General features: G+C 53.8%; 10 protein-coding genes across 10 annotated transcripts; 5 read left to right on the top strand and 5 right to left on the bottom strand.

Annotated features, from left to right (window-relative positions):
* Window positions 1-149: 149 nt before the first annotated feature.
* On the bottom strand, window positions 150-2,156 carry J4E93_001020 (uncharacterized protein; the record flags this gene model as incomplete). Its single annotated transcript, XM_049338976.1, has 2 exons — window positions 150-787; window positions 1,415-2,156. The coding sequence occupies 2 exons, from the start codon at window positions 2,154-2,156 to the stop codon at window positions 150-152; spliced, it is 1,380 nt and encodes a 459-aa protein (XP_049204861.1).
* Window positions 2,157-2,816: 660 nt separating this feature from the next.
* J4E93_001019 (uncharacterized protein) lies at window positions 2,817-4,108 on the top strand (the record flags this gene model as incomplete). Its single annotated transcript, XM_049338975.1, has 2 exons — window positions 2,817-3,159; window positions 3,795-4,108. The coding sequence occupies 2 exons, from the start codon at window positions 2,817-2,819 to the stop codon at window positions 4,106-4,108; spliced, it is 657 nt and encodes a 218-aa protein (XP_049204860.1).
* Window positions 4,109-5,249: 1,141 nt separating this feature from the next.
* Window positions 5,250-6,494, top strand: J4E93_001018 (uncharacterized protein; the record flags this gene model as incomplete). Its single annotated transcript, XM_049338974.1, has 2 exons — window positions 5,250-5,574; window positions 5,716-6,494. 2 exons carry the CDS (start codon window positions 5,250-5,252, stop codon window positions 6,492-6,494), a joined length of 1,104 nt encoding a protein of 367 aa, XP_049204859.1.
* A 210-nt stretch (window positions 6,495-6,704) lies between these two features.
* On the bottom strand, window positions 6,705-9,002 carry J4E93_001017 (uncharacterized protein; the record flags this gene model as incomplete). Its single annotated transcript, XM_049338973.1, has 3 exons — window positions 6,705-8,217; window positions 8,266-8,911; window positions 8,966-9,002. The coding sequence occupies 3 exons, from the start codon at window positions 9,000-9,002 to the stop codon at window positions 6,705-6,707; spliced, it is 2,196 nt and encodes a 731-aa protein (XP_049204858.1).
* Window positions 9,003-9,187: 185 nt separating this feature from the next.
* Window positions 9,188-9,649, top strand: J4E93_001016 (uncharacterized protein; the record flags this gene model as incomplete). The annotated part of the gene is made up of 3 exons (XM_049338972.1): window positions 9,188-9,255; window positions 9,367-9,463; window positions 9,578-9,649. The coding sequence occupies 3 exons, from the start codon at window positions 9,188-9,190 to the stop codon at window positions 9,647-9,649; spliced, it is 237 nt and encodes a 78-aa protein (XP_049204857.1).
* Window positions 9,650-10,011: 362 nt separating this feature from the next.
* Window positions 10,012-11,512, bottom strand: J4E93_001015 (uncharacterized protein; the record flags this gene model as incomplete). The annotated part of the gene is made up of 5 exons (XM_049338971.1): window positions 10,012-10,716; window positions 10,762-10,870; window positions 10,958-11,194; window positions 11,244-11,326; window positions 11,447-11,512. The coding sequence occupies 5 exons, from the start codon at window positions 11,510-11,512 to the stop codon at window positions 10,012-10,014; spliced, it is 1,200 nt and encodes a 399-aa protein (XP_049204856.1).
* A 371-nt stretch (window positions 11,513-11,883) lies between these two features.
* Window positions 11,884-13,677, bottom strand: J4E93_001014 (uncharacterized protein; the record flags this gene model as incomplete). The annotated part of the gene is made up of 3 exons (XM_049338970.1): window positions 11,884-13,193; window positions 13,240-13,541; window positions 13,625-13,677. 3 exons carry the CDS (start codon window positions 13,675-13,677, stop codon window positions 11,884-11,886), a joined length of 1,665 nt encoding a protein of 554 aa, XP_049204855.1.
* A 393-nt stretch (window positions 13,678-14,070) lies between these two features.
* J4E93_001013 (uncharacterized protein) lies at window positions 14,071-16,012 on the top strand (the record flags this gene model as incomplete). Its single annotated transcript, XM_049338969.1, has 2 exons — window positions 14,071-14,300; window positions 14,539-16,012. 2 exons carry the CDS (start codon window positions 14,071-14,073, stop codon window positions 16,010-16,012), a joined length of 1,704 nt encoding a protein of 567 aa, XP_049204854.1.
* Window positions 16,013-16,636: 624 nt separating this feature from the next.
* On the top strand, window positions 16,637-18,307 carry J4E93_001012 (uncharacterized protein; the record flags this gene model as incomplete). Its single annotated transcript, XM_049338968.1, has 1 exon — window positions 16,637-18,307. The coding sequence occupies one exon, from the start codon at window positions 16,637-16,639 to the stop codon at window positions 18,305-18,307; it is 1,671 nt and encodes a 556-aa protein (XP_049204853.1).
* A 235-nt stretch (window positions 18,308-18,542) lies between these two features.
* J4E93_001011 (uncharacterized protein) lies at window positions 18,543-21,625 on the bottom strand (the record flags this gene model as incomplete). Its single annotated transcript, XM_049338967.1, has 4 exons — window positions 18,543-19,227; window positions 19,285-19,602; window positions 19,653-21,484; window positions 21,530-21,625. 4 exons carry the CDS (start codon window positions 21,623-21,625, stop codon window positions 18,543-18,545), a joined length of 2,931 nt encoding a protein of 976 aa, XP_049204852.1.
* Window positions 21,626-21,889: the final 264 nt, after the last annotated feature.

Genomic DNA, 21,889 nt, shown 5'->3' with positions numbered 1-21,889 from the left:
ACGACACCATGCTTCAGTCGGCCGATGCATAAACTTCAGGGCCGCATCGATTCGCCATGTGGATCAGCAGACACCCGCTGGTACAAGAGTTTTAAACCTGCAAATCGATCTCATTAGCCATCTCTCTGGAAACGTCCGGCATGAAATACTTACGGCTCATCAAAGCACTCATTCCAACCAGGCTTCTTCCGCCGCCAGTATCTTCGAAGCACTTCTCGCGCCTTCAAGGGACTGTTACTGCCAAGAAGGCGGGCATGCTCTTCCAAGTGCCGTTCAATCCACATCTGAGTGCTTTGCTGAACGTGATAGCCCGCTTCCACGCCAAGTACACACAGTGGAAATGTTGATATCTTCTTGAGCTGTTTTAGTGGTGTGGCAGCTTTCAGATCTTGGAGTAGACGATCGCGATGTTGCATTCGCATGCGATCCATCTCTGTGTTGCTGGGAATAATGTCGGCAGCTTTCAAGGACATCATGCAGTAGAGTGCTATTGCAGACTGCCAGATCGATGCGATGAGCTGCCAGTCATCTTTTTGATCTCTCGACTGCGCCCATTCTCTTGGGGAGAAGGATTCGATGCGGGAAAGAATGCTTCGTGCATCTTGAGCGTACTGATGCGATTCCACGATGGGCGTGAGGCTGAGCTCTTGACGGAGGCGGTTGATGCGAATAATCTCGATGAAGAGGCTTGACGGACACAGTGTGTAAGGGAGAATAAGGCTATACACCTTCTCCACTTCCCCGATGTGCTGTTCGAGTGGCTCGGTGATACTAATCTGATGCGAAGCTGGACCAAGACTGTTCGAAAACGTTACGATGCTGCATGATGTCAGCCACAGCCATCGCAATGATTGAGGCATACCAACAGCACGAATATCACTAGCGCTGATGTCATGTGAGGTACTGTGCGTCGTAGTAACCCAAAACCGCCACGCATATCGATCAGTCGCTTCATACCATCTGCATGCGACCTCCAGTCGACATCTGTAGAGCTATGTACCTACGAACACAATCAGCCTTCTGGACCCGTACGTGTCAGATTTGTCAGAGTATACCTCCATTGCCAGAAACATAAGAATGCTGGCGATTGTCTGATCACTACTGCGCGTTCCCTTCCTTGCAACATTCTCATTGAGAGCGCGGATAGCAAGGCCTCGATAATGGTATATCTTGAGGCGGTTGTCTGCAACGATCGCACAATCCTTGCCAAGAGGCAACGAAGTCAAGTGGTAGTTGAGGCACAGGCAGACAGTAGTGTAGTGCATTGCCGGAGCCAGTATATGCAACGCCCACACTGGAAAATGTACCACTGCTTGGTTGGGTGCTAAGCAATCGGTCTCTTCGATATCTGGATATATCTTAGAGTTGACTAGCGGGCTTAGCAAATGCATGCAATTCGGCTTTCCGCACATACAGTAATTGACAGCTTGTACCACATCGTGTGTCTCATCCGATAAGAAATCGTATGATGGAAGTCTGTTCATCTCCATAATCTGCAGCAGTCTCTGTATTTTTGCAAGAGGCCTCTGGTTCGACTGCAGAAGTAGTGCGGCTTCCCAGTGCTGGCCTCTTTCCACTACTTCCTTGATCTGGTCTTTGTTGCCAATGCACATGATGCGTTCGCCCACCCCACAGCCCGCCCCGGCCCCTGCAGCTGTCAGCTCAATGGGGTCGACCTGCTGCTCGATATCAGGGTCGCGCCACCATGCTGGCTTGTCCTCTTGCACCTCTTGCACCAATAGGTTGGCGAATTGGCTCTTGGATAGTTCGATCTCTTCCGGGGTAAGCTGAAGCTCTTCGGAGACCAGCCACGAGCACCCTCCTTGTCCGAGGAGCTCTGGTAGACTTGCGTCTCTAGATACCTCAGGGCCAGCAGCGGGTCCATTTGGAATGACGCGTGCGAGTCTCTCGGAGTTTGCTACTCTGCTGGCGGACGTTGGTGGCCGGCATTCCTCCTTCTTCTTCTTCGGGCGGATCGTCACGTGCCCCGGTTGCACCCATTGCAACGGCTTCTGGTCGTTATATCCCGTGCATTCTTTACCCGTCTTGGTGCATTTCTTGCATTGCGGCAGGGTGCGATCGCACACCAGGCGGCGTTTGAAGCACTCCCAACATTGACGGGCCGCTACGCTGTCACCGGTCCTAGCGTCCTGCATGACGTCAACCACTCGCAGCTACTCCAGCGACTTTGAATCTTGCTCAATAGAATCTCGAATCGAGTCAACCGTGATCTGGTAGAGGTCTCAATGATCGATGCAAGCTCTCCAACATCTTGTCAGTCGTATGTAAGCGCTCGATGCGCGCGGGGCATGGGCAATGTCAGCAGCCAAATGATTGGCCAAGTTCCTGCCCAAATACGGACAAATGAGGAGCAACAGCCACCACAGCCCACTGTACTGTAGTTTACCGTTCTGGTCACGCTCGCGACAACCGTCGCTTTGCTTTCGAGACCGGATTCCAAAGCACTCTCCTCGGCAGTGGGACAACACCTTGTTGCACGTAATACAATGCCTCCGGTGATCTGTCACGTGCTCACGCGTCCGCTTGGACCCGGTGCAGTTGCATGGCGGTCACACAACAGCATGGAGGCAAACATTTCGCAAGACGAGGATGAACAATAACAAGTTCTCACGTCCACGATAGTCGCAGCTTGCGTGGTTTCTAGAGCTGGTGACACCAACTCTCTCCCATTAACACATTCGCCGGGTCATCACTTGTCCCTTGTCCACCCACGAGACATCGCAGGAAACACGTTAGCGTTGCGCTGCGTAGCAAACAACAACACCACGGGGCTCTTTCTTACATCACCACCTAGCATGGCATACTACGATGGCGACCTCAAAGCCGTACTCGCGCGGTTTCACGGCCTACCAGACACCGACACGCGCAAGGACATACTCAAGAAACTTAGCGATGACCAGCTGTCGCGTGTAGTCATCCAAGGTGTGAAATGCGAGTTCGAAAGAGAAGGATTGGAGGAAATCGCGCTAGTTATGCTAGGTGTCATCTCCAGGGATTCGCGCTCCAAGCTCGCGCATGATGTACATGGAGAGAACGAAGTCGCGGTGAAGGATGGGGAAGCCAGTGGGGAGTGTGAGGTCGTCATCAAGATGGAAACGCTAGACGACGTCAACGGATTCACCATGAAGGAACCTGAGCGTAAGACCATGCAGTTGTCTCTAGGCTACCGTAACCTATACTGAGATAGATCTCACAGTAGATGACAGCGAGCTTGCTCCAACGCCAGACCCTTCAACGATAGCATCAGTGTCCACCAGTACAAGTCCTGAACTGGGCCGAGAAGCATCTAGAGTGCCCAGGACCAAACATAAAGCTGGCCGTCGCGTTGAGGCCCACTACAGCAAGTGGAAGCGTGATAGAGATGCTGTGCAGGTTGAACATCACTTCCCAAAACGGCCTCGCTGGCGTGTATGAAGCTGCTATTTGGCCGTCGTGATGAGGTTCTGCCTAACAGACCACAAGATGGAAGAAAAGCTCGAGTGTCCCGACGACCCCATGGGGCTTGATTCGCGGGCTAAGGTAGCTAGAAGAGGAAGGACGCATATAGCGCTAATGATGAGCTCATTTATGAGCATGGCTCTTACACTGTTTTTTTGATTCTTCCTACCTGATTCAATGGTGTTGATCTCTCTTCGACGCATGTACGTCACCTCGTCCGTTTGCACCTTCCCAATCCACGCGTTTTCACAGCTAGCGCCGTTGCGCCGCGCCGCGCAGTCAACCGCAACAACGCTCTTTTCCTCACCCCCCACCCTACATCGCACTCCCTTCAGCGTTGCTCGCCATGGCGACCATCGACGCCTACCTCAAGGCTTTGCTCACTCTTTCCGGAAACGAGCAGCTCGCCACCGCCCGCCAAAACCTCCTCCAAGGCCTCACCGACGACGATCTCTCGGAACTGTTGCAGAAAGTCGTGGGAAGAGATTTCGCGCGCGGCGGCTTGGAGAATATCATCTCGTTTATCTTGGACGTCATCGCTGGGGACCCGGCCTCAGTCAACGGTGACAGTAGCAGTGTCGCTCACGCGACAGCTAGCGTGAAGATCGAGCAAGTTCAAGAAAACGGCATCCAGCAGCATTGTGAGTAGCCTACAACAGATTCTGTTAGGTTCAACTAACCATGAACAAGCTCTGAGCGAGGTCATGGTGATCAACGATCACCCAGCATCAGACAGACCAGCAACACCAGCCACGTCGGTAACAAGCAAGCGAAGACTCTCACCGTCTCCTGGCAGTGCGATCCGCAAACGTTCCAGACCCGATACACCTTCTGTAGTCGCCACGCAGGCTGCTGCCTCCACCTCAAAGGTGAGCCTTCGAGACTGTGAGATAGAGCAGATGATCGACAACAAGATCGTTCCGCGCATGGAAATCCTCCACTGGGGTGTCTTCACCGATGATTGGCTACGGAGCGCGAGCGCCTTGGTTACCCTACTCGCCCCAAAGTTTGATGAAGATTACCTCTCTACCAATCTCCATAGATCAGAGTGGGGTAAGCTACTGAGACTACGCGAAAAGGGAGTGGCTACCCAATGCTGTGTCAATGATACCGTCATCATGAGAGCGAAGCAGCGTGGTGAACGAACAGGACAGATGAACGAGGCCTGCGATCGCTGTATTAGGGCGAAGCGCTTGTGCGCTCGGCTTGTGCGAGATAGAGAAGTGATCAGTCTTGCCTTTGTCCCCTTACCTCAGGAATATCGCCGTGGGGCAATGATAGACTCGCTGGACTATTGGGTGCGTTCTTGAGTAACCTTGACGCGTGAGTTTGTCACACGGGCACGGAGGAATTGATCAACGGGAAGTCATACACGAAGAAGATCATGGTTTCCAAATGTCGACTAGACGAATACAAAGACTTCTTCATTGTAGTTCGAAGAAGGAAAAGTCGACGTAGTCTTCTGAGATACATTTGGGTCGATGGCTGTGGAAAGACAATCTTTGATCAACACGTTCCTTCGTACATCGAGCAGTTGAGGAGAATGAGTGAACAATGCAGAAGCCTCTCATATCTTTCCGTCACCGTAAATAATGTGATTATACTGAAAACATCATATCAGAATCGATGCGCAAGTAAAGGTACGCACGTCACCGTGTCACTCACCGACTAGACTAGCGCCACATTCAGACCCACGTTCACCGTGTATCCTCTCACCAGCTTCTTCCCCATTTCCCACACTCTTTACCTCCACAGACACCCGTCAATCCCATTCAATCCACCAAATCGCCATGTCAACGGTCCAAAACTACCACGACGCGCTCTTGGCCCTATCCGGCAACCCTGCCCTCGCAGCTGCAAGAAGTGGTCTTCTCGTTGGCATGAGCGGCGAAGAACTCATCGACGTCATCACCTGTGGAATCAAGACTGGTGTTTCTAGGGAAGGTCTCACTACCATCGCGACACAGTTGTTTGAGGAAATTGCAGCGGCTCAAGCAGGCGGCGTGGTAGCGCCTGTGGAAGACAATAATGGCGGCGACGTCGCTGATGACAGCGACGATGTTGTCCGCAACAAAGGCCGGACTCCTCGCAGGCGTGAGAAACACGGAAGCAAAGGTGAGTGCAAGTCAATCAGTCGCGATATAACGGCTAACGGCTAGGCAGAGTCGCGATCCGCGCAACTTTCACAGTCACAGCCAGCGCAGACCCCAACAGCGAGAGCAACTCCATCATTGATCGTGAAACTGAAGAGAAGAGGAGGCACTCTTGCGCGAGCAGGGAAGAGGACAAGAGCCGTAAGTCCGGAGTCAGAGGGAGAGGAAGAAGACCAGATCAACAACCAGATATCAGGTGAGGAGGAGGAGGCGGAAATCATCGACGGTGATAAAACAGAAGGAGATGCCAATGCCGCCGGGGACACCAACAGCGATACCGATGCCACTCCCGATGAAATCAGAGTGACACCCTGGAAAGAAATCCAAGAGTCTTCGGTCATGCTCGATCTAAGCCTCACCGACAGCGAAGATGGGTGCAGCAGCGACGAAGACTATACCGAAGATCTTGCCGATACAAAGCTACGGTGCGGAATACCCAGACCCAGACCTACAACCGGTATTCGGTTCCTGCCCGACATCGACGTAGTTTTCCGGGTACCCATCGGGGAAGGCTTCGAGTTCAAAGAACTGGACGAGTTCCCGATCACATTTGTCAAGGAGATGACCCGCAAGTTCAACCACGACTTCCTGAGAAAGTCGAAGCACAGGACACAATTTCGGAAAATGATGAATGAAGTGGACGATGCGGACACATGTGTATATCGTCTACTCGACGCACCTCACCCGCCCGAACCAGAGGAACCTAAACCAGCGCTGGTTCCGTATTCCGAGGCTTGCCCCTGTTGCTACGAGGAGAAGAGGCTGTGCGCTAGATCCATAAGATCCGACGAGCTTGAGCCCAGGCTGGTGGTTTATCCGTTGGGGACGGCATGGATAAATGGCGGGGACTGGCGGTCTATGGGATTCTGGATACGCTATTGACTGGGTTTGGCTCGATGGACATTTGTCGAGCTGCGAGGCGCAAGAGAGATCATGATGAAAAGAGACGTCAGAATGCCATAGAGGACACTGAATGATCATAGAAGCCTTGCCCTTTCATCTAGGCATACCAGCTAGTATCCTCATACCCTCATCATTCATCACACATGCTCATCGCACACCCTCACCATCACACACCCATCCTCCCCAACCCTAAACCTTCCGCCTAACCAACCCCCTAAAAAAATCAAAGCTATTCCCATCACTCTGCACCTGCACCACCTTACCCGTGCCCCTCCCATCTACCTCCCTCACCTCCTCCGCCAGCAGCAATCCCCAATCCCTTGTAATCCCCTTTATCCTCGCCTTCACTGGACCACCTCCGTAACCCCCACCCACACCACCACCACCCTCCACACTCTCCAAGGTCACCAACTGATCCGTGTGAAGCCAGTTGGCGTAGTAGAATTCTTCCATCTCTCTCGTAAAACCACTCTGCGTAAACGTGCTATACAGCGTCTCGAAATGCGCCAGTATACTCGCCAGCAACTTCTCCGGCGTAAAGTCCTTCAACGGCGGCGTACACCCCTTGGCCAATTGATTCAAACTCGTAGTCGGTAAGGCGTTACTGAGGTTCAAACCAATACCCGTAACGACATCGTACGTAGAACCAGAGTAACTGCTATTAACCAGTATGCCTCCGATTTTGACAACGGGGTTGTTGGCCGAGCCGGGGAGTTGCGCGTAAATGTCATTTGGCCATTTTAGTTTTACGGGTATTTTTTCGTAGCCGGGCGCGTAGTTTTGGATGCCTTGGACGATGGCGAGGGCGGCGAGGTACTGCACAAACACCACGGGCGCACTCTGACTCAGCGTGAAGGAATGGTGCAGCACGGTACTAAACATGAGCGCCCCCGGCGGCGCGATCCAAACGTTGTTGCCTCTTCCGCGTCCCGCGATCTGCGTGGTCGCTGTTATGGTGAAGCCGTTTGGGAGGCTGCGTAATAAGGACGGGTTCTTCTCGAGGAGCGTGTTGGTGGATGTTACGACGTCGGCGTAGATGAGGTGTTTGCCGAAGGAGGCGTTTGGGTTGCGGAGTTTGGTGTGGTAGTGGTGGAGGTTTAAGTAGAAGGATTCGTGGTGGAAGGGGGTTTCTTCGGGTGAGGGGAGGGCTTTCGAGTGGGGTGTTATGACTTTGACGATTTTCTCGTAGGAGACGATTTGGTCCGGGGAGCTGGTGGATGTGTAGGCGATGCAGTCTTGTATCTCTTCCTCGGGGGTTTTGGGCTTCTTCTTCTTGGGATCTTCCTCTTTAGACTGTTCTTCAACGTCTTCCTTACCACTGCTGGTCACAGAAGCAAGGGTAGGCAGCTTCTCCGACACAGCGCTCACAGCCCTCTTCAACTCCTTGACGCTCCACGCGCTCCCCTCTTTCTCGATACGGAAAACATCGTTCTCGCCCTTGATGTACTCATCGCCATCGACTACAGTGATGATTTCACTCCACGTAGCGACGAGGTCAGCGACGTCTGATAGGTTATGAGCGGTGAGATGCAGACGGGAAAGGGACGGTACCGCTTGTTCCTGCTCATTGACCTGCAGTCCAAGTTTGCGGAGGATCAAGCGCATAAAGTCAAGTCGAGTAGCATCTGTAGCTGCGATGTCGCTGATGACGGTAGCATACGAAGGTAAGCTGGGGATCTTGCTCAAGTTTTGGGGCGCGAATCTACGGTATGTTAGTAAGAACGTGTTACATGGATCGACGCAGACGTACTCAGGATGCGGCCCAGTAACAACCGCATGCCCCTCACCAACCTTCCGATACACAACGGCCGCCTTCCCCTCTCCACTTCCCACATGCAAATCCTCCGTATAACTCGCCAAGATCTTCACCCCCCTACTCTCCTCCATCTTCCCCGCATCAACAAAAACACCCCCACCATTATAATAGCTCTTAAACACATCCCCTACCCCCTCATCCACCCCTTCAAACGCACCCTTCTCAATCTTAATCTCCGCCGCCCTCGCCCCAGCTTCACTCGCATACTTGAACCCCTCAAACGCCAGTCCCCTACACGTCCCAGGGAAGAAACCTAATTCTCGCTCTCCTTCAACAGCCATTTTGGGGTCGTTGACTTCGAATTCACATTTACTACTACCGTAGTATCCTCCGGCGCAGAAACCGAGATAAGAACCACCGGCGTTTACATACCGACTAATCCGGCGGTTCCCTTCGCCGTTGAGCGTGCGGCAGTAGCCTAGATCGGCGCCGCCGGGGAAGACGAGGAGGGCGCATGTGCTGAACCAGGGTTCTTTGATGAGGGTGTCGCCTGTGACGGGGATCACTGCGTAAGATGGGGATAGGAGGCGCCGTAGAGTGTAGAGACAGTGGCGGACGGACTCTGTGGTGCTGCCGTTGCCTGGGCTGGCTTAGTAATCTTGGTGGGGGTGTGAGGAAGTTTAAAAAGGCGTACCGGAGTATACCAGCACATTCATCTTTTTGCTCGCCATGATGTTGATATGCGATGTGCAAATCGTATGCTGACTGACTGTTGGTGACGTTTAGTAGTAGTGCGGACCGAGTTTGGCCGACCGTGCTCAAATCAACTCTCTCAATGACAAGACCCTGCGCAAGTTTCCGCGACTCGATATCCTCACACCACGCGTCTCAAATCCTCTATCCAATTCTTTGAAGTATGTCAAACGAAGACAAATCTCGCGCAGCAGCAGCGCAGTTGCTGATTGACGATGAACCCGATGACTGGTGCGTATGAAATTCCAGCTTTTCGGTTTGGGTAGATGCGGAGATCCGGGGAAAACGAAGGAGAGGAACTCTGAACGTTAGAAGCGAAACAAGCTAACCAAGGTTTCGCAGGGACAAGCGCATCTACAGCACCGGCTGCGCAGACGAAAACGCAAAATTGACGGATTGCTACTATGAGAAGAAAGATTGGCGGGCGTGCAAGCAAGAGGTAAGTTCTTTCATGATGTGCGTTACTGCTGGCTTCCGAACCTTGGATGAGCCGAGGATTAGCCGAAAGAAGTAAAGCGTCTTTGACATACACCGAGACTGACATGGTGTCTAGATGGAAGTTTTCAGACAATGCTGGCAGCGGCATGGCAACGATAAAAGGACGGATTCGAAAGATGCTAAATGATAGCTGAACCAGCAGTCGAGTTCCACGAGTGCATTTGTAAGAGTACCTGTATCATCACCAAAGCAGAAGACGTGTAAACTAGAGTCAGACTGCAACAATTCGAAAATCAAGTCTTTTCGTTCATCGGTATACTAGACTACTTGTAGCAATGAAAGAGATCCTCGCCAGGCCGTTACAACGAACCCGTCATTGCTTAAACAGCATGACTCCACACGAGTTCATCGATCCCGTGTACCGCAAGTTCGTCTGAGCCTAGACTGGCTTTCGAAAGAACTTCAACCTCCCGGAAAGCGTGTTGTACTTAGTCTCGATGACCGAGCGAGACACGCACATGTGCGACAAACAAACTCGGCCGCATCCACTCACTTCCTCTCATAAATCGGCGGCACAACATCCGGGTGAAACGGGCTCTTCGCCGCATCCGCCTTCTGCTTATCAAAGTTCCACACACCATTCGTCTGCCCATCGTTGATACCCTCGCCAATCTTCTTGGCCAGCTGCTCGAACAACGGGTACTTTGGTGCTCTTGAGAAGAACTTTCGCTCCCACTCCTTCCCAGCCTCTTTCTCCTGTTGTCGCATCTCGCGCTGGCGGGTCTCGATAATGGTCTTCTCCGCGCTTGTCAGGTCCATGTTGCCACTGTTAATCGCATCCGACACCTTCTTCCACGCACGCCGTGTCTCGAAGTCGTCTTGTTGCTCGATGGCGGCGACGGTGAGGGGCGTTGTCTTTGTGGACTTGTGGTCGAATGTGTCCACGACGGCCTTGGTCTTGGCATCCTTGATCTGGAACGAGTCGGTCCACTGGCCGTCGGCCTTGTAGATGGCTTCCTTCTCCTTGCCCTCGGGGTATAGCACGGCGGTGAACGAGTTCTTCTTTCCGGAGACCCAGCCCTTGCCGCTGTAGTCGATGCGCGCGGTGTAGCCGGTGGAGGATTGGATGTAGGTGCTGCTGTTGAGCTCCACGTAGGGGGAGCCTGTGATGAGGCCTTCGATGTGGAGGGCGGGGAGGGTGATGAGGTAGCTTTCGTTGTAGTTGTCGAGGTGGAGCATGGCATGTCCGATTTGCTGTGAATGTTAGTGGTGTAGTTGAAATGTATTAAGGGTAATTACCTTCACATTGATGGTGGTCTTGAAGGACGCTTTCTGCGCGTTGTAGCCCTCCAGCCGGACGCCGTGTTGGTCGTTCCAGATGGAGTAAGCCGTGACGGGTGGATGATGACTGCGCGCATTGCATTAGCTCTCCCGTCCTATACGCGTGGCATGCTCACGACAGGCTGAGCCATCGCAAACGCGTGTGTGCGCGTACCTGACTTGCTCGCTGACGAGCTGTGTTGTGCCTGCCTGGTCCTCCCACTTGCCCAGGAAGAGCTCGCCCAGGAAGGGGTTCAGCGGCTTCTTTTCGCTACCCAGCTTTTCCGACCGACTGGCGTACTGCTGCTTCAGTGTGCTCAGGAACCACTTCAGCACCAGCATGGCCCGCTTGGCAGGGTCCTTCTCGGCGGCCGGTGCGACGAAGACGGAGGGGTGTTCGGTCCAGTATGAGCTATTGGGGTTAGTCTGTTTTCCTGGGCGGTAGATACGGCGGGACATACGAGAACTCGGTGAGCGACTTTGTGGAGAGGATAAAGGCAGGCGCCGTCATCGTGGACAAGTCGCCGTTGAAGGACGCGATGGACTGTCGTGTGTTAGTCAAATGCCATGTTCGAGTCGAATTACCATATTTCCTGAAGGTACGAGCCTACTCGCTGTGCGCGAATATCTCTAGACACGTGAGGATGCTGGGATAATTCCATACCTTGAGGAAGCTCGTCCATGAGCCTCTGGCCTGGGGTGGCACCGCCGATCCTTCTTTCTCGGCCATGATTGCGATGCACGTGTGCTAGGTATAAGTTGAAGGTGTGAGAGAAGTGACAAGAAAGCGTCGACAGGTGTAGACGCGCGTGTAGGGATCTGTGAAAGGCGGGGGTTGTCGAGGACTAGGGACCTTCGCAGTGGGGACGGAGGGCTGTTATGGAGACGCTGCGGACGGAGCATGTTTAGATTGGGCAATGACGTCGGAGCTAAGCCACACACCCGCCCAAACACAACGAGGTCATGACGAACAACATTATCGCCACGGGCCAGTCAGCCATGCTATTCCATTTATTGGTGCTATGTTACTATTGTGATATCTCGTGTACATTCGTCTAATCATGCTATTACATCTACGCGTTCCCCGTTCCAACGACGCGCTTAGGTCTTGACATCGGGCTCGGTGCGGCCAACGTACTCCTGGAGCTTGAGGAGGTCCGTGGCGAGCTTGACGTTGTCCTTGAGGTAGTCCTGCGCGTCCATGTCGTATGTCGACTCGTCGCTGGTGTGCTTCTCGATGTAGAGACGGATCGTGGCGCCGCTGCTGCCTGTGCCGGACAGACGGACAACGATGCGGCTACCGTCGTCGAACTTGACAAAGATACCCTGGTTCTTGCTGACGCTGCCGTCAAGGTCGGTGTAGGAGAAGTCATCTGCCTCGAGGACCTTGCGACCAGCGACGGTGGAGCCGATGAACTCGTCCTTCTTGGTGGTAATGAGCTCCTTCATGTGGGCGGTGACCTTGTTGGCACCCTCGGTCTCGCAGCCCTCGTAGTCGTAGCGGGTGAAGAATGTGCGGCCGTAGGTCGTCCAGAAGTCCTTCTGGATCGACGCAATGCTGGGTGTGGTTCCAGTCTGCTGTCCAACACCAGCCAAGATGTTCAACCACGCGACAACAGCCCACAGACCGTCCTTCTCACGGATGTGGTTGCTGCCGGTTCCGAAACTCTCCTCACCACAGATGTTCATCTTGTCAGAGTCGAACAACCCGCAGAAGAACTTCCAGCCAGTGGGCACCTCGTAGCACTCGACGCCCTTCTTCTTGGCGACAAGGTCAATGGCGCCAGAGGTAGGCATACTACGGGCAAGGCCGTAGATGCCCTGCTTCTTGAAGTATGGGATGAGCTCGGCGTGGTGTGCGATGATGGCTAAGCTGTCACCGGGCGAGACGAAAGAGTTTGCGCCGTAGATCATGTTTCGGTCACCGTCACCGTCGCTGGCAGCACCGAACTGGATTCCGTTCTTGTCAACGGCGTCGACCAGCGACTTGGCGTAGACAAGGTTGGGGTCGGGGTGGTGGCCGCCGAAGTCGGGCTTGGGGACGCAGTTCTGTGTGCTGTTGGGGATGCCAAGCTCCTTCTCGAAGATGTCGACACCGTATGAGCCAGTGACACCGCTCAGGCCATCGAAGAGGACCTTGAAGTCGGAGTGCTCCTTGAGGAACGACTTAATGAGGTCAAAGTCGAAGATGTCCTTGAGCATCTTGAGGTAGTCCTCGGTGGAGTGGACGATCTCAACCTCGAGGCTTCCGTACTTTTGTGTACCGATGGTGCTGAGGTCGATGTCGGGGATGTCGGCGATCTTGTACGAGCTGAGGGTCTTGGAGGTTTCGTAGATCTTGTTGGTGACGCTCTCGGGAGCCGGGGCACCGTTGGCGAGGTTGTACTTCATACCAAAGTCCTCGTCGGGTCCTGGATGTGTCAGATGTGAGGAGTGTATGCGTAGTGGAGGACTTACCACCGGGGTTGTGGCTAGCAGTCAGGAGGATACCACCCGTCGCCTTGCGTATCCGGATGATGTGACTGGCGGCGGGGGTGCTCATGATGCCGTTCTGGCCGATGAGAAGCTTCTTGACGCCATAGGCAGCGCTCATCTTGGCAATGGTCTGGGTGACCTCGGGGTTCCAGTAGCGGCCATCACCACCGACGACGAGGAATGCGCCCTCAACGCCTTCTGGGATAGATTGTAGGATGCTAGCAACGAAGGACTCTGAGTAGTGCTCCTGCTGGAAAACCTTGACCTTCTTGCGGAGACCAGAACTGTAGTGAAGAATGTCAGCTATCATCCATCAACGCCATAGCTTCATCAGCCCTCTCAGCTGTTGCAGGGTTGTTGAACTTACGTTCCGGGCTTCTGGTCCTGGAAAGGCTTCAATTCAACTGTTCGGACGCTCATATTGACTGTGTATGTTCTTCGAGCTTTGTGAGAGAAAGATGAAGCAATTGGAGAGTCGGGCGATGTAGCAGCTGGCAACTTTTGAGCTGGTGAGGGGCCCAGCTTCCCCCACCACGCGGGATGACGCCGGCGCTAGCTCATCAGCGGAAAGACCAACGCCACGCTGGCTATCACCGACGACTTTTTCTCGTCAATGTCCCAACACTCGCTGCGCCCATGCACTAGCCCTGCATCTGAGGCCGAGACACTGCACAACACTCCTGACTGACCACTCCCCGCCTCGCTTCGCCCCAGACCCTTTGCGGGGGTACCCTGGCCGTGTGAATACCATCGTTCCTTCCGTCTCGACTAGAACACACCTTCCTTCCCAACACCCTCAACCACCTGCTCAAAATGGGCGTCCAGGGCCTTGCGAGACGTCTCGAACCCTATGCGACGCGGCTTTCCTCCGAGCAGCTAGACGGCTACTCCGCCGTGATAGACGGCCCTGCGCTCGCCTACTACGCTCACAAATTGGCCCTCGCTTCAGCCGCTAATGCCACCCGAATCCCGTCTTATGCAGACATCGTCGCTGAAGCACTCCGCTGGCTGCACTCGTTGGAGTGGAAGAGCAAAATCAAGGTGTGAGTAAAGTACAGTTGCTTTTCAGCGCCCGGACACGGAACCACCACGGCAAGCCAATAAGGTGCGCACATATGTTCTTCACTTCACCGCCATTGCTGCAGGGGTCGCGAAAACTTCACTTATCGCGGAGTCGAGATGGGAAAGTTGCTTGATTGCACTTGACCGTGACCGTTCTATGCACGTTATGCGAATGCTGATGTGAGCTTATGCCGTCCACTGCTGATCGCACGTTCTCAGGTCTGCCATCTACTTCGATGGAGCCTTGCCTACGTCAAAGCGAGCCGAGAGGATATCCAGGACCGAGGCGAACAACAGACGAGTGCAGCAGTTCCGCAACAACTATGCTACCGTTTCCTGTCCTGTTCCCACATACCTAGGCTCCATCTCATACGCGTTCCTTGCGCCCGCACTGCAAGAAGCGCTAGTAGAGACCGATTCACCTTTTGCTACATGTACCCATACAGTACCGGGGGAAGCAGACGACTGGTGCGCATCCCACGCGAAAAAACATGTACGATCCATCATCTTCACGAGCGACACCGATCTTATTCTATACGACTATTCCGAAGATACGCTCATCGTATTTTTCCACGATGCAGACATCTCTACTGGTTTCAAGGCGTACTCACCAGCCGAGATCCGAAAGCAGTTACAAGTGACGAGTCTAGTGACGTTCGCATACACGCTTGTCGAGAACCCACAGGATAGTGCAAAGCTGCTAGCTCACCAAGCTGAGGATGTAGACCAGAAGTCTCGCCAGTACATTGACTTCGCTAGCCGCTATGTCGCGAAGATTACAATGCCGGCTTACCTTGAGGAACCAGACTTGGTAAATCCGCCCCAGATCGACGTCCGGCTATCTGAATATGTGCACCAAACCTTCACCAACAACGAAAACCCGCACGTGTACTTGCCTTTACTTATTGAAGAGCCATCCCAGGCATCAGCATGGAACATAGGGTGTGATATCCGTAGACTGGTTTACAAGCTACGTGCGACAATAGAGCATACGGTAGTACAAGAGTACAGAAGAAAAGCGCAAGGAGTGTCAATCCAGGAAGTTCCCATATACCCTCGGCATTTTGACCAGAGCCCAGTCGATGACCTGGAGTCACAGATGCGCAGCCTGAGATCATGGGGTGAGGAGAAGTCCGTCAGCTCACAGCTCCTATGGTCGCTCTTTGGTCTCAGTCTAGTGCTTACCGAACTCAACACGCCGCCTCCCATACCCTTGGTTCAGCGCGTACTGAATTGCGAGTTCGATAACAGTTGGGCTTTTGTGCACCTCACGGCTAGACTGCATGCTGCTCTCTACTCTCTTCGCATGTTACTCCAAATGGTCAAAGTCGCGAGGGCAATGATGGATCCTGACCAAACAATAGACCCCAGGGACCCACAAGAAAACGAAAACGCCAGGCTGCGCAGGACAGTGCACATCATCGCCGGTCACATGTCCGACTTCCCCTCAATACCGGACGTGATGGGTGTACCGGGACAGGCAAAGCGAATCTTAGCCGAACACGACGTGCTGAAGGAACTGATTGAAGAGATATATACGTCTGCTGGTGTGGGAATACCAAGCGAACAGATATCGAATAAGCAGAGGAAGAAGCAAATGAGGGAAGCAGAGAGGAAGAAGAAGAAGTTTGTCCAGAGAATGCAGGCGAAGCCGCAGGAGGGAAATGCTTACGCATTACTGGGTGATGGTTGATTGTATATGCTAAAGAACGGCGAGAACAATGGTAACCAAATCAAGACTGTCCACGCTCCTTTTATTAACGTCATCAATCAACCATCGAGCTATCAGCTGTCCTTGCTTCGTCGGGCGTGCACGCACAATCTGCGGAGAAATGATGTGCGATGTCTCAAATTGAGTTCGCACGGTTTCGTTTGCGCTTCGTACAACCTTCGTCGTACTGACTTCACAGCCATAGAGTTTAACATCGACATTTAGCCGTAGTGACATGCGGCGCGTTCTAAACCCGAACGCCGTTTTCGGCCTACTAAGCACGCGACCACCGACCTCTAGCTAGGACATCCACGCCGACCATCGATCGCCACAGACTTGTTCACGATGTCGGTCCAGCCACAATCTGGAGATGCGGCGCTATATGAACACGCTGTCACGCGTCCGCATAAAGTCATGGATGAACTGTAACGAATCTCGAGGGGCATTGACATCCGCGACGGACGTTCGGCCGAACAATTGAGTACAAGTAGAACGAGCAAATGCTTAAGAGCCTTGCACTTCTACATGATCAAAACGACTGCTTCTCTGCCATAACTTCAAACCATCATCACCACTTCTAGAACAGCACAGCACATTTCGCCCATCATGGCTTCACCAACCTCCCACCCCCAAGCAGACACCCTCATCCGCGCCGGCACAATCGAAACACTCCAACCCGGCATGCCACCACAGCGCTCCATAGCCCTCCTCTCCGGACGCATCATCGCACTCTCCGAGAATTCATCCGGCTTAGACGACTTCATCGGCAGCGAAACCCAAATCATCGACGTACCAGACTCCACCGTCCTCCCCGCATTCACAGATACGCATACACACTTGATTCTCGCTGGATTGACCTACTTCGACGTCCCAGTGCACGACGTCAAGAGCCTAGACGAACTGTTCGCAAGATTGAAGAAGCGGGCAAGTGAGACGAAAGAGGGGGAGTGGATTTGTACGGCGACGGATTGGTTGGAGTATAATATCAAGGAGCAGAGACTGCCTACGTTGAAGGAACTCGATGCAGTATCCACTAAACATCCCATCATGGTGATGCGCGGTGGGCATAACGTCGTTGTCAACTCCTTCGTCACAAACCTGTTGAACATAACATCCGACACCCGATCACCACCCGGCGGCCTCATCGGAAAAGAAGCAGACGGCAGTCTCTCCGGCCTACTCCAAGATTCAGCCACAGTGCCCGCGTTGAAGCTGAAGCCCTCAGTGACCCTCACAGAACGAGTCTCCGGTCTAGAAGCCGCATCCGCCGCATACGCCGCAACAGGCACATCCAGCGTCCGCGACTGCTACGTCCCCCTCCCGGACCTAGACGCCCTCATCGCCACGCACTCCGCCGGAAAACTTGCCGTGCGAGTCCACGCCCTGATACCCGCCGTAGGCATGACCACCGCCTCACAAGTCGAATCCCTCCTCTCCAAAATGGAATCATACCGCCACCTCGAAACCGCCCCCTACCTCTCCGTCTGGGGCGTCAAATTCATGGTCGACGGCGGCATGGAAGCAGGCGCCGTATCCTCTCCCTACGTGTCCACCCCGCCCGGCCGCGAAAAAGACGCAGATTGTAATTGCTGCGGCCTACCCTCCTACCACGGTATGCTCACGTGGGAGAAACCCGCTCTGGTGGAAGCCATGACCGCAGTCGTACGTCGAGGCTGGAAGATAGGGACGCATGCTTATGGCGACCGTGCTGTGGGGTTGGTACTGGATGTATACGAGGAACTCATGCATCGGTTTCCGTACTTACAGCCTGGGACTCTGGTTATGGAACACGGAGGCCTAGTGTCCCCCAGCGAACAGATCCGAGCCGTGGAACTCGGGATTGCGACGACGATCCAACACCCGCTTCTGCATAACGCAGCGGGGGTCCAGGAGGTATACTGGGGCACGGAGCGCGTATCTCGCACTTTCCCCGCACGGACATGGCTGGATGCTGGTGCGCTGATAGCGGGCGGGAGCGATTATCCTGTTGGTAAGTTTGCGGCTATGCGGTCGGTTTGGGGGATGGCGTCAAGAGAGACGGTGATTGGGGTGAGGGGGGTTGAGCATGCGATTAGTGTGGAGGAAGCGGTTGCGTTGCATACGACGAAGGCGGCGGAACTGCTGAGGGAGGAGGGGGAGAGGGGACGGCTGTTACCGGGGTTTGTGGCGGATTTGGCGGTTTGGGGGGTTAATCCGCTGAAGGTAAGTGATGTGGACGAACTGAAGGACATGATGCCGAGCCATATCTCCGTTGGGGATAGGTTCGTGGCGGTCTAGTGTGAATTCAGGAGATAGAAGGATAACATAGCTGTCGGTTGCAATAAACAACACTACATACATCACGAATCCGTTTGCATAGCACTCGTACTTAATGCTGTGACAGGATACGCTAGGTGATCAATGATCATCAAGCAAGCGAATGATGATTCTGGTATCTAAACCTCAAGAAATAATGCGACGCCCATCTAGATGCCGCTATATGAACACAAAGAAATTCGTCATCCGCCTCTTACTACCTAGCAAAGTAATCCCTCGCCCCATCCCTACTAGGACTATACGGCGTATACTGCTGCTGCCCACCCAACCCACTCCCCACGCCCATCGGCGCAGCCCCACTAACCAACCTCCCCTGATCGCCTCCAATCTCATAAGGTGACTCTCCCCTACTATCCACGCCCCTCAGATCAAGACTAGGACTAGGACTATACTCGCGCAACGCACTGGGTGTTTGATGGTAGCCAGCAGGATACAACACGCCCGGATCGTCGCGCATAGTACGTTCCGAATCGCGACTTGTACTCCTCCCCCGATCACTGTTGCTCGTCGAGTTATTATCGCGGCCCCAATGACTCCCCGGTGTATCAGGCCGTCCGACCGTACTCCCGCCATACAAACTGCCCTCCCCGCCGTGTTCATCGCTGAACTCGGGTCTATTCTTGTAGTTCTCGTAATCCATATTCGATTCCGACACGAATTCAAAGGGGCCGGTTCCGCCCCCTCCTCCACTTGAGATGTTGGCTGAGGCGGCGGTTTTGCCAGGGTGTTCTTTGGACATGCGTTTCATAGTGTAGACGTCGGAGAAGGCGGCGGTGTCGCCGATGTCGCCGTCGAGGCGGCCGCGGTAGACTTCTGCGAGGAGGTGTTTGGATTTTTCGTGCACCATGGGGACGGTGAGTTTTTGGTAGAGGGCTGGGTGGCTGTTATAACATATCAGTAAATCGTTCTTTTGTCGTTGCAAAGTGTAGATGACTTACCCGAATCGTACGGCGACGCGATCCCTACGACGCGATTCCTTGTCGATTGGGGTTGGGGCTTCGGTGCCCTTGGCGCGTGTGCCTTGCGTGTAGTACTTGAGCGAGTGGTCGAAGGCGTTCTTGCAGTAGAATTTGAAGGCGATTAGGCCGAGAGGGAGAGGGGCCATGGCGGCCAGCATGGTCCATTTGTGTTCGTAACCGCGGGCTACGACCAGCAGCGCGACGATGCAGTTGGAGAAGAAGGTGCCAACGAGCATACGGTTGAAGAGCACACGCCAGAAGGCGCCACCAGATTCGTTCTTGGTGCAGAAGACGTACCTAAAAAGCCATTAGTTAAGGCACATGAGTACGTTGGGGCTGAGACTCACATCAGAAGATACTTCTTCATCCAGCTATCGAGCGTAAAGTAAATAGCCACAATAACCAGCGTAATCGGCTGCAGCGGCGCGAAACACAGCGCAACCGTCGAGTAAAACAAAAAGTAATTGTAGTAACTCGCATAGTCAAACGGCGGCGGCGCAGTCCGACTAATCAGCTCCCTGGGCGTCGGGTTCAAGAACTTGCGCGAGAAACTTCCCCACGCGAGGTTGACCGCCTGGGCAAGATCGATAGCAGCGCCCAGGTTACGCTGGACGAGCCATGTGACCCAAAAGGGCGAGACTTCGCATAGGGTACGCATGGTCGTGTCGAAGAACTTGATTTGGCGTAGGATATCCATGAACGGAACGTGTTCCTGGGTTGCGAGATTGACAATCATGACAATCATACCAAAGACGGCGCTGAAGAGCGAGAAGACGAAGAGATTGTTGAAGACAAAGAAGGCGTATAATTGGGCTGTGACATGGCGCTCTCGAGATGTCTTGGTTGTGTCTCCGGCCTTGATGGACAAGCGGCGAAAGATGATGGGGAGAAAGTAGTAGAAGAGCGAGGTGAGTGCCGGAGCAGCGAGACCTTGAACGACGGCCCAGAAATCGGCGTGTGCGGCTAGTTCGGTCTGGAAGGTAGGCCATACAAAACCCAGGTTAGAGAGTTTGGACAGGAAGACGGCAATCAGGGCGTTAGGGATGAAGTATAGAAGTGTGAGCAGCGTGATCCAGAAGTTGTTCACAGTCCTCCTCCATCGTCGCGTCTTTGGGTCGAGGGTAAGGTTTTTCCAGATGATGTCCTTTGGCTTGGGTGCGAGTCGGACGGTGGTGCCTTTGACGTGCTTGCTGCGGGCTGCGAAGGCGACCATGTGCGCAGAGTCGATACTCTCGTAGCTGGCGAATCCGTACGATAGAGCGTCGCGCTTGTCGATTGTCTCCCGCACCTCCTTAATCTTGCTCTCCAATCGCTGAATGCGCGCTGTGAGGTAGTCGATTGCATCCACCTTTTGCGCCTTGTCGGTGAACTCTGGGTCTTTCTTCGAGGGAGTACATAGCGGTCGCTCGGCGGGTAGCTTGTTCGGGTTCTTCAGGTATTTTGCCAATATCTTCTCCAGCTCAATGACGGCCTCTTCGTGTGCCTCGATGAGATCTGGGATATCCTTCACGTTGCGTCCGATGGATGCGCGGGGCACCTCTGGCGTAGTCTTCAAGCTATCCGTAACCTCGACGATGCCCTGATCACTGCGAAAGCTGCGGTCGATATCCGTAACCATCAACGTCCGCGCGTGCAGACTGTTCTGGTAGTCTGGGTGTTCGAGGTACTGACGTCTCATCCGGTGTACAGCGCGGTACATCCACCACAAGAAGCCGCAAACGATGATGTCGATGAGGTATGCCAGCACGACGAAAGCCCAGAAAACCTGACCAAATAGATCTCTAGGTGTCATCAGGAAGATAATCTTGCCGCTCATGTCTCCATCGAAATTCTTCTGGAATTCCACCGACTTGATGACGTTGACAGGAACGATAATGCCACAGCCAACGATGGCGAGTACGACAAACATGTTCCTGCACATGCGCGCAAAACGCAGGAAGAGGGTCGCATCCAGTCCAATCTTCTCAACATATTCGGGTTCGTTTGTCTTGAACACGGGCTTGTACCACGCAAACAGCGATTTGTCGAGAGGCGGCGGTCGGTGTTTCTCGTCGGTGTGGCGGAGACGGGGCGCGTAAACGATGGTATTAAAAGGACGTAGTAGGAGGAAAAGTATGAAAATGGCGGCGGTGATGCCGAAGGATGTGCCGATAGCGACGAGGACGGAGTCTTGGGATACCTGGGGGTGTTAGAGTCGCATGCGAAAGATGGGGGCTGCATGTACCGAAGCGCCCAGGGCATTTTCTGTCATCAACTGCTCGAACTTCTGCTCTATGCTCAGGTCCCGCCGGAGCAGCACGTTCGGTACTGTGGATGCCATAGCGAGTGACGGGTGTAACGTGTAGCGAAGGTGTGGTAGCGATTGTGGTAGCACGTGTGATGGGTACACGTGGTAATGGGGGTCGATCTCGGGTCCGAGAGCTCAGCGCATGTCTTCCTCGTGTTCCCCTCTCTCTCACTGGGATCTGAGTAAGATCTGCTGTATCGTAAAGATCGCCGTTGGTCGTATTCGGGGTTATTCGGCTTCAGAAAGAAAAATGACAAGTGGGTATACGCGCAAAGCAGAAAGAGTGTACAAAGCAAA

Source organism: Alternaria ventricosa, assembly GCF_023758065.1.
Source record: "Alternaria ventricosa strain BMP 2768 chromosome Unknown scaffold_1, whole genome shotgun sequence".
NCBI classification, from domain to species: Eukaryota; Fungi; Ascomycota; class Dothideomycetes; order Pleosporales; family Pleosporaceae; genus Alternaria; species Alternaria ventricosa.
This window is presented reverse-complemented; position numbering and strand designations above follow the sequence as displayed.